Below are 11,895 nucleotides of genomic sequence, written 5' to 3'. Positions count from 1 at the left end.
TTTTCTCCTTTCACCTTCATTATTTGTTGTTCCTCACGAAAATGTCGTTATTCTTCTCCTTTCATCTGCTCTTTAAATTATTGTTTTTCATTTGTGTCTTAGATTTCTTTCTCACATATTACATAATATTAAAGAACAAGAACAATTGAGAAAGAAAGAAAGAAAAGGGAGGTGCATGGGCTGCGCCGCTGTGTGTGTTTATTTGGTGCTTATTGCTCACAATGATAATAGGTACTTTTAGATTTGCACGTCGACATACTCATAGTGGACTGCTACGTGTGAAGTAATAACGGGACGTCACACGTAGCAGTCCACTATGTCGACGTGCAAATCTAAAAGTCCCTAATAAATGTTTCATGTCGCACAACACATTAATGACTCGCATGAACGCAATACCCTTCTGCTAAATTCCCCGCATGGGTTAGAGGTCGATCTGCGCGGGGAAAACCCATTACCAAATACATAACGGAATTTTACATCGCAGAAAACGTTAGAGAAACAAAGGTTGCGAGGAAACCAATATACCTTACCGCTATTTCATCGTGTATTAACAAATAATCGCTTAATAAGTGTCTTTTAAAATATAACATTCTGGATTTATAACAAGCCACCAAGGAATATCATCAATCAATAAGGTAGTGGTGGATGAAAAGGTTCTGAGTAGAAGCTGAAGGAGAATACTTCGACAGTAAAGTTTGACATGTCTCATCGTATGGAAAAGCGAATTAATGAGCTGAGGGATGCCATATCCAACTACAGTCCAGGTTCAACATTTCGTATTGCACGAGATCGGCCAACCGAACCTCCAATTGCTCTCCGAATTGGGCTGTTCGGTCCGACGGGCGTGGGCAAGTCAGCTTTGATCAACTCCATGAACTACGCCACGGGACCGATGTGGGAAAATAGAGCCCCCGAGGGTTTCGCGAGCGAAGCTTCCAAGACCCTTGCCCGCAACGCTTTCCCGATGACGGAGAAGATTACCATGGTTGATAATCGTGGAATGAGGAGCCTTGGAGGGCCGTTCATGGTCGAACTCGGCCATCAAATAGGCGAGTTAATCATGATTTCTATTTTATTTATTTATTTAAACATCTTTATACATGATTATGTTCAGGTATACTGTTTTTCAACATAGTCCTGTAAAAAACTCGTGTTAACATTAAAAATGCAAATCACATGTGAAATGTATAACAACGTTTCAAATGAAATCATTTATTAAACTGCATAATAATGTTGACCTAAAATTGAAACAAAATAGTAAAAACTCAGAAATGTAAGTATCATTATATATAACATACTACTGTATTATACATTTTAATAAAATATTCAAAAATACGAAAAAGTACAAACGATATAAATATTTACAAAAATTAAATTAAAAATAAAACTTCTTATAAATCAATTTAAAAGTTTCAATTATTGTTTGGGCATTTTATATAAAGTGGGGAATGCCATTCCATCGCTTAGCACCGGAAAATTTAAAGGCTTGTTTAAAAATTAAGAGGTGGAATTCAGGTGGGGCTACATTAATAATAATAATTATTATTATTATTTGTTCTTTTATAGCGCATTTCATGTCTGTTGACATTGCGCTTTACAATATTATTTTACAACATACATAATTATGTAAAGTATAACACGATCATAAAAGGAAGATGAAACAAAAACATATATAGAAAACAATGAAGTGCTTACAAAAAGAAAAATTATAACATTACTTATCCTTAAATACTATAGATTAAGACTATCATTGTTCCTAGTATGGTGATTTTGTCGTTCACAAAACATACCGATATCATTACAAAGCTGTGGAGAGGCTAGACCATGTATACATTTAAACATTTGTGTGGCAAGAAAATAGTCTTTTCTTTCATTAATGTCTTGCCAAGTTAATATTTTTTGAAAGTGTTGAAAGAAACATTTAGGTCAAAGTTGCCAGTCATATAACGTGCGGCTCTTTGTAGTTTAGTTTTATGTTTATCTGCACTGTTGGCCCAGACAGAAATACCATAATCGATGCAGGGTTGTCTTGTAAATTTATAAAGAGTGTTCAGTGAAGAAGAACTAAGATATTTCCTCAGTTTTCCAAGAGAACAAATCTTGTATCCAATAGATTTACATAGGTTATTTACATGAATATTCCATTTTAAATTTTCATGAATTTCAACGCCTTAGTATCGTATGGACTTGACGTGCTCATTTTCATTTCCATCAATATATATTTTCAGAATGTCATGAGAACGCGTGTGCAGTAATATACTCTTTGTTTTGTCAACATTAATCCTTAATTGGTTTTGTTTGTACCAATCATTAATAGAATCAATATTTGATTGAAGTCTAGAGGTTATTGTCTGCACATCTTTCCCTATTTCGAATAAAATAACATCATCAGCATTGTTATAACACCAGATTTGATTGATTGTGATATATCATTGGTAAAAAGTAAAAAATATGATCGGGGCAAGTACTTCTCCTTGTGGTACCCCTACTGACAGTTCCTTTTGTGTAGAAAGTTTACCTTGTGAGAATACAACTTGTTTTCTTTCCTTCAGATAACTTGAAAACCATCTTAGCATGTTTTCAGCAATACCATATTGCTGCATTTTGAAAAGTAGAATATCATGGTCTACACTATCGAAACATTTCAATATATCTAAGAAACATGCCCCAACTTTTTCTTTTTCATTAAAGGTAAAGACCAGTTATGGTCATGCGATTGCATTGTGAAAGAAACGTTGTGGAATCGATCAGAAAAGGTTGATCATCTAGCATCTAGCATCTGCAAGGTTCTGGAATCATCAAAATGATAAGAAATTTGGCCCATTCTTCGTAAAGTTACAAGCACTATACACAGAAAGATGTATATGGGACTACCCTATATCTCTCACAGACCATGAGAGAAACAAATTTACCAAATATATGAATTAGTAGGCGGTTTCCCGGCAAATTTTTTATCATCATGTATTAGTCAAAACATATTCTTTCACATGATTGGTAATGAGAGCTTCCATTTCATTTTTTAAAATTGGGGCGTTTCCAATACTGGTCTTTACCTTTAAATGCATCAAGAAATTCATCGACAACTCTATGCGAAAAAGTTGTCGTTGAATGTTTCGGTAGGAAAGCATGTTGTTCAATATGGATAAGATTGTGTAATAAGAGATAACGTAGCAGTTGTTTCTGGATTTCTTTTTTAAATATTATTTTAGGGATATGGCTTACAGCAGAGATGGGACGGTAGGGTGTTTTTCATTCATTGAACCTTTTCCCTTATATATTGGAGTTGTCCTAGCCAATTTCCAGTCTTCTGGTACATCTCCACATTGTATGCTTCAATTTAATACTGTTAATGATTCATATATAATATGGTGCTGCTATTTGAAGTAACCTTGTATCAAATCCTAGTACATCAGTATTACTATTTTTTTATCTAAAAGAAGCAAATATTTAAGTATTTTCTCCTTTTTCAGAGACTCTATTTTGAATTCATACATATATGCTGGGTTTTTCCATTTAATAGACTTACTTTGAGGAAATGGTTGTGAAATATTATTACCAACATTAACACAGAAATCATTCATTTTATCACTGTCTATACAACAAAATGATGAACTATCATTTTTAGTCATGCCTGTAACCTGTTGCATTTCTTTCCATAATTTCTTACCGTTATTACTATATTTCTTAGACACATCATTGAAATAAGCCTTTTTTCTTTCATTTCTTAATCTGTTTACATAATTCTTACACTTCACATATTCACAATGATCATCATGAGATTTCGTTGAGTCAGCTTTACTCTTCAATTGATCTCGTTTATACATGAGCTGAATAATGTCATTCGTAATCCAAGGGCAATGTCGATCTTTTACCCGTACTTCTTTAAAAGGTGCATAACCATCACTTATTTTCAAGAAAGTTTCTTTCCAGGATTTCCATGCCAAAGTTAGAGGCTGAGAATTTTCATTAGACAATTCAAGAATATTATTGGTTTTAATAGCTTCAAGGAATCGGGCTTCGTCGAATTGCTTGAAATCCCGAGACCGTCTCACTCTATGAATTTCTTTTGTATTCTTTAAATCAATGACAGTATGTACGAGATAGTGATCACTCAATGATATACGTCAATTAAAATATGTTTTACAGGTATTGTGCTCAAAATGTGATCAATACAAGTTGCTGATTTTGTAGTAACTGTCGTGGGTTTGGTGACCAATTGGGTTAATAGAAATAAATTCTCCAAGCAATGCACAGGATTATCATGAAGAGTTTCATTAAGTTTGTAATCGACATTGAAATCCCAGAGTATAAGTAATTTCATACTGCCATTTGCCTTCTCAAAATTTTCTGTGATCTTCTCAAAATATTTGTATCAGGAGGTCTATAAATACAACAAACAAGTAACTTTGCTATTTTCAGCCCTTGAATTTCAAGCCAGATTAGTTCAAGGGAATTGTCATAAAGATCACTTCTCTCAATGCATGATAAGGTGCTTTTTACATACGCCACCACCTTGGCGACCATCATTTCTATCTCGCCGATAGAGGGAGTACCCATTTATTTTTCCAATTCCACTAGCAATAAAATTATTGACCAGGTCTCAGATTGACATAATATATCAAAGTTCATAGTTCTAAGTGGTGACAGTCACCGTATAATCGTCATGCTCTCTGTTACCCCCCCCCCCCTCTCGAAAAAGTAACATTATCTGTGCATGGTCATCATGAAAGTACAGACCTACATGACCTGAACAAGGTGTTGACTTTTTTTTCTGACTAAGAGGGTAACGAAATCGGGAGCGGGGGGGGGGGGGGGGGGGGGGGTCGTGCAGTGACTATAGGGGTTTTGCCCCCATTGCCCCTTGATACTGAATGTACATAACTGGTATTCTTACATGAGCCTTAAAACTGACAGTATACATCTTTATTTTTTGCATAAATATGCCTATTTATTAGCTTGTATATTTATATATTTATTTTACGATTGTTCATTTATTTATTTATGAATTTGTGTATCTATTTGCTTAAATAATATTTATTCATTTATTAATTTTTTGTATATATTCATTCATTCTTTCATTTGTTTAAATTTATTTATCCACTTTTTTCATTCTTTCATTCATTCGTTTATTTATTTGTTTGTTACCTTTGTAATGTAATAGCTGGTGTGTACAACGACGAGCAGAGTGTTGAATGGGACCACGGTTTTCTGCGGCGTGTGGTGGCCGGGCTCGAGAGGACTTTCAGAGCAAAGGTAGACTGTGAGATCCACTGCGCTGTCCTTGTTATCAGGTATATTTAATTCTACTATCATGGTGTTTGGTCGTTTGATGCTCCTTGCGTTAGCATAATTTAACGTGATATTTTGAAAGAATCTATAGCTCTAGAAGAACTCCGAAATTAAAGGTAATATAAAGTTTTGGGAAATTCTGAAAATTGGGTGGATAGAGATTCTTTACAATTTTGATATATTTCGATGCCCCCTGTGGTTGCATTATAAGCACTAGAAAATTTAGCCTCTAAAACATTTTTGCTTTTGAGAAAAATTGAATATAAAATTTACCGGTGCTCCCGATAAATTTTGATAAATTTCCAATAGCGCCTATATTATACGGCCGTACACTGGTAGCTGCGACCATGAACATCTCAGAATATGTAGTTTTTATAATTTCCAAACGGGAATAGCTAATCGGTCGATTTTGATCAAGAAACATTGTTTTATACCTTGATTAAAACTTGACCTTGAGAGGGAGCTATACAACATAAAGAGTTTATTATTTACAATTTCATAACTTTAGACTCGATTTCACCCGCGACAACGATCACTGAATATTGTAGGATCGCATATGCTTCAAATATGTTCATTTGAAACGAATTCATTACCCCATACCAAAACTTTTTATTCGAATATGTGACTGGGTTCGTATAACGCGGGGGGGGGGGGGGGCGGCGCTTGAGCATGAATGTGTGGATCATGCATCCCTTGTTTTATTATGGTAGTTGTAGAAAATAAGTTCTTTCTTCACAATCAGAATTACCTGTAATAAAAAAAACTTTGCTTGCTCCGCTGCAAGCTTGTTCATATCTATGTCATAGCTGACGCTGTTGCTGACGACTTGAAGTTGAAGTTGAACTTTATTAGAACACCTTCTGGCCTCGTGTGGGCAAATAAAGGCTTAATAGAATAAACAAATGAAAAAATATTAATACAAATCTACATTTAATAATAATAATAATAATTATAATTATTATTATTAACAAGATGTATTACATCGTTACTTATTAGTTGGTAAACACTTAAAAAAAAAAATCTACACTGTTGGTCATTATGGTGGAATAATTATTTTTACCCTAATGATTTTGACCATAACTTATTCCTCTGTGTGGCCATTCCTTGAACTATAATGCATGGCCCTACAAAAGTTCCTGTTTGGGACCGTAGGAAAATGCATTGAATTATTGATAATTTATTGCATTTTCTTTGTATTTTTTTGTATTTTGTGGGAGCTGCCCCGTACCGTAGCCCCCGCTGCGTACACTACAGTCATGATTTAGTGGCTAAGCAATGGCCTCGTAACTGTGAGGCCCCAGGATCAAAACCGTGTCAATGTGCCATTATTAGTGCCCTTTTGTGAGGCATTAAACCTCTTTACTGTCAGTTATGACTTAAGGACGTAGGTCTCCCAGTTGATTAACATAGTTGACACACATGCTTTAGCAGTCACCCAAAACAAACCCTAGCAAACTATTGTTCAATAAAACCTGAGAATGTATACTATTATCTAGATCTATTAGGAATAAATCATTGTCAAAATGAGGGACGAAAAAAACAATTAATAAGAAGGTGAGGTACCTTTAAATATGTTAATATAAATAATTCATATTCATAAGATTTTGTTACCATGCCAACTTAGTTTCAGTCGGTTATAACATGGCGAATATTCTTGTTTTGTACTTGCCCAACAAAGCTAAATTCACAATATCGAACCGGGCTATGTGCAGTAGTACCAGATCAATGACACTGTGCAATACAACAGGAAATTTAGAAATGCTTTGCATCTTTATTGCTTCCTTCTTCCTATTTTGTTTTGAACACAAAGTGCTTTGAACCTGAGTCTTCGAGCCACAGACCTGACTGAACTCATTGAGCAGATCAAGTCTATGACAGGTATGATTACATCACTACTGAACAGTGGCGTAACAAGGGGAAGAAGGGATAGCGGTAGGGAGGGACAGAGAGAGAGAGAGAGACACACACACACACAAACACACACAGAGACAGAACTTCAAGGGACAGAAAGAGATAGAGTGCAGGCGCGTACGCAGGGGGGGGGGGGGGGGGGGTGTTAGGGGGGTTGTTTGGTATTTTTATGTGTATAAACCCCCCTAAAAAAACCCAACCCCCCCCCTTTGTTTTTGTTTTTTTTTTAATAAAAAAAATAAAAAAATTCCCATGGCTGACCTAAAAAAGGTGGCCTAACCCCCCCCCCCCCCAACGGAGCAAAATGTCAAATTTTCAAATTTCGAGACAAAAAAAAAAAAAAAATGTCCTCTTACTGGGTCGCTGGGAACACGAATATGCGTACCCTAGATAACTCTGAGTGGGGAGGGGGGGGGGGGAGGGGGCAGTATAGTGGTGTGACCTAACACCGTACTAACACTAAAAATGCTTAAAGAGGAGAGCAATACCCAGCGTATAAAGTGCGTTGCACTGCGTAGATAGGACTTCTATCTTCAGTGAAAGTGCGTTGCACTGTGTAAATAGTAGCCTATCTACACATTGTAACGAACTTTTTGCTTCTCCCAGCAATGATGGGCAAAATATCTTTCATCACGTGATTTACTTTTGACCAATTGTAGAGCAAGATTCTTAGTAGGCCTATGTGGAATATAATTTAAAATATTTAAAAACATAGGCCGTCATGATAGCGATTTGTACATTCATTTCCATTGGTCTTCCACATATTTGGCTAAATGTGCTCAAGCCCCTATCGACAATTCAAAATTAGATAAAAAAAGAAAGAAAAAAGGACGACCAAACTACAAAAAACCTCCCTTTAGATGTCGTGGTATAGTGGTCCATTCACTTGACCAAGGGTTGAGGGTTCGATTCTCGTCTTTTGTCTAGACATTAATGGGTATCTGGTAGGGTAATGATAATTGCAGCGCCCGCAGGAAGAGCACACAGTAGTAATTTTCTAATACCTGAATATGTGTGTATGATTACGAAAATCAACTTTCCTACCATACTTTGGTATTTTTGCGCAATAATTTTGGCGTTTGCGAAATAAATATCCTTCTAAAGTAGACATTCCGTGACCGAACTTCAGTTCTTTTGGTTTTGTGATATTACTCAATGAATCCATCTCATATGCTTGGCAGGCCATCCACCGATCGTTATCATCACTCATCGGAGACACCATGAGGTACGGGAGGAGGTGATCACTGCTTTCCGAACCGGTCTGCAGCAGCAACGCATCGACTACGTCTACGAGCTCGAGAACTACACCACGGACGATCACGGGTACGATGCCGAGAAGCATCTCGTCCTGCTCGAAGCCCTCTATCAATGCGCCATCGTTGGCGACAAGGTTATGAAGTACAAGGAGAGCAACCAGGGTTGCACTATTCTGTAATCTGTAGGTGACCATTGAAGCCTATCCCTGGGCACCGTAATACAAAGCTTACCAATATTGATCATAACTACGATTGATTCTTGCATTTTATTGCACATAGTGATCAATGACTCGGAAATCAATCACACCAACGTTTCATTTAGTTGTTTTGAGAATAATTCCTGCTGGCATTAACAGGGAGCTTATTATCAAAGCAATACCATGCAGGTGAATTGATGGGTGAGGGGGTCACAGGTGGGAAATTAAATAAAATGAAATGCTAATTAATCATGTACTATAATCCTATGTTTGGATTTTAATTAATACAATTTGAATTGAATTGATTTGATTTGAATTGAATTGAATTGAATTGATTTGATTTGAATTGAATTGAATTGAATTGTACATGTATCCTGACTATTTCCTTATAGAAAGAAGAATTTCCATTAAAAATTATGTGCAGGCGCATCAATGGGTAGGGAAGGGGAGGGGGCGATTATTACAGTTAAATTTGTGAACGTGACCTTTTGTAAATATCGATGTGTTTCATAAAGTCTTTGTTTAATTTTGTGTGTAATGTGTATATTATTGCAAATTAGCTGAATTGATATCGTGCATGATGCGAGATTATTCATTATATTAATATTGTTATCTCGGTCTTTTCAGAGTATACGGTGTTTTTTCCTTTCATTTTACTATAAATAACAATTTTTGTTGTAAATATTTTATAGCAACTACTTCATTGTTCAACAAGAGAACTTGCTTCTGCACATGATACCCCTGTAACAACCAGGCACGTTGCCAGAGTTCGATGTTGTTTTTTTTTTTGGGGGGGGGGGGGCATATACATGTAATCGATCGAGGTAAAAAAAAAAAGGGGGTCTAAAAATTTCAACCGATCTTGGAAATTTTAGGGGGCACGTGCCCCCCCCCCCCCCGTGGCTACGTGCCTGGTAACAACTAGACACGGTTTGTATGGAAGCCTTCTTACACTGCAAAATCAAGGGTGTTAAATTCAACACCATGAGTGTTAATTTTAACAGTTTCCCGGTCTATATCGAAAAACACTAGCTGGTGTTATTTAACACCAGGGTTTGGAATTAAACAATTCGATTCCACTCTTGGTGTTGAAGTAATTTCGACTTTGGTGTTAAAGTTCAATTCTAGTTTTGGTGTTAACAAATCCAACACTATTTTTTTCAACACCATTGGTGTGTAGAATTTAATCCTGATATTTTTGTTAAAATCAATACCAATGATTTAACACTCAATTCAAAGAATCCTGCGATGTCTGTTGGATTTAGTTGTAACAATTTTCTAACTTTTCTGTCTGCAGAACAAATTTTCACACTTAACGGCATGATTGCGCTGATGAAATAGGATATTCAGACCTTGACTAAAAATTCCATAACCACGATATCCCGAAGAGATTCTTGACAGCTATAGCTCGCGCATGCGCATGCACGATACGACGTCATATCATTATGACAACTGTCGTCCAATGATTTTGCTCGAATCCACTAACTTATGCGCATGCGCAAGTTTAACACCATAACACCAAGACTCGGAACATCATCCTGTAATGAAATATTTCGACACTCTGTTGGTGTTGAACGGACGTGAACGGACGTGAAATTAACACCAAGGGTGTTGGTTTTTTCTATTCCGTGCTGGTGTTAGAAATTTAACACGCTGGTTATTGCAGTGTAGAAATGCATAATAGGCAATTGTGACATTAGGGGGTTTTCGTTTGTCACGTTGACATAGTCGACGTCTAATATGTGACGTCATTTCCGCGATCTGCGCATGCGTCGGGTCGTCTGGCGTCGTCAGGCCACATTTGCGAACCCGTTCATCGATGATTTGAGGTTCGTCAGAAAACTAGTGACCCGTCGTCAGAATGACGTCATCTTGCTACATCGCAGCGTAAATCAGAAAGTAAAAACAGAAAGAGAAATTGATAGAATGATTAAAAAACAAAGAATAACATAAAGAAAGACAGAAAAAAAAGTGTGATAGAATGATAAAAACAAAGAATAACATAAGAGAAGATGATAGAAGGAAAAAAACAAAGAATAACATAAGGAAAGACAGAAAGAAAAGGTGAAAGAAGGAAAAAACAAAGAATAACATAAGGAAAGACAGAAAGAGAAGGTGACAGAAGGAAAAAACAAAGAATAACATTAGAGAAGATGAAAGAAGGAAGAAACGAAAAATAACATAAGGAAAGACAGAAAGAGAAGATGAAAGAAGGAAAAACAAAGAATAACATAAGGAAAGACAGAAAGAGAAGGTGAAAGAAGGAAAAAACAAAGAATAACATAAGGAAAGACAGAAAGAGAAGGTGAAAGAAGGAAAAAAACAAAGAATAACATAAGGAAAGACAGAAAGAGAAGGTGAAGAAGGGAAAAAAAAACAAAGAATAACATAAGGAAAGACTGAAGAGAAAGTGAAAGAAGGAAAAAACAAAGAATAACATAAGGAAAGACAGAAAGAGAAGGTGAAAGAAGGAAAAAACAAAGAATAACATAAGGAAAGACAGAAAGAGAAGGTGAAAGAAGGAAAAAACAAAGAATAACATAAGGAAAGACAGAAAGAGAAGGTGAAAGAAGGGAAAAAACAAAGAATAACATAAGGAAAGACTGAAGAGAAAGTGAAAGAAGGAAAAAACAAAGAATAACATAAGGAAAGACAGAAAGAGAAGGTGAAAGAAGGAAAAAACAAAGAATAACATAAGGAAAGACTGAAGGGAAAGTGAAAGAAGGAAAAAACAAAGAATAACATAAGGAAAGACAGAAAGAGAAGGTGAAAGAAGGAAAAATCAAAGAATAACGTAAGGAAATACAAAAAGAGAAAGTGATAGAATGATAAAAACAAAGAATAACTTAAGAGAAGATGATAGAAGGAAAAAACGAAGAATAACATAAGGAAAGACAGAAAGAGAAGGTGAAAGAAGGGAAAAAACAAAGAATAACATAAGGAAAGACTGAAGAGAAAGTGAAAGAAGGAAAAAACAAAGAATAACATAAGGAAAGACAGAAAGAGAAGGTGACAGAAGGAAAAAACAAAGAATAACATTAGAGAAGATGAAAGAAGGAAGAAACGAAAAATAACATAAGGAAAGACAGAAAGAGAAGATGAAAGAAGGAAAAACAAAGAATAACATAAGGAAAGACAGAAAGAGAAGGTGAAAGAAGGAAAAAAACAAAGAATAACATAAGGAAAGACAGAAAGAGAAGGTGAAAGAAGGAAAAAAACAAAGAATAACATAAGGAAAGATA

The 11,895-nt window shown here is 35.7% G+C and overlaps 1 protein-coding gene across 1 annotated transcript; it reads left to right on the top strand.

The window, feature by feature from the left end:
* The first annotated feature begins 487 nt into the window (after positions 1 to 487).
* LOC105443166 lies at positions 488 to 8,980 on the top strand. Its single transcript, XM_031000265.1, has 4 exons — positions 488 to 1,049; positions 5,162 to 5,291; positions 7,100 to 7,167; positions 8,382 to 8,980. The coding sequence occupies exons 1-4, from the start codon at positions 701 to 703 to the stop codon at positions 8,633 to 8,635; spliced, it is 801 nt and encodes a 266-aa protein (XP_030856125.1). The 5' UTR covers positions 488 to 700; the 3' UTR covers positions 8,636 to 8,980.
* The last annotated feature ends 2,915 nt before the right edge of the window (positions 8,981 to 11,895 follow it).

Source organism: Strongylocentrotus purpuratus, unplaced genomic scaffold (assembly GCF_000002235.5).
Source record: "Strongylocentrotus purpuratus isolate Spur 01 unplaced genomic scaffold, Spur_5.0 spur5_contig_861, whole genome shotgun sequence".
Classification (NCBI taxonomy): Eukaryota; Metazoa; Echinodermata; class Echinoidea; order Camarodonta; family Strongylocentrotidae; genus Strongylocentrotus; species Strongylocentrotus purpuratus.
The sequence above is the reverse complement of the archived record's forward strand: the minus strand, read 5'-3'. Positions and strand labels throughout refer to the sequence as shown.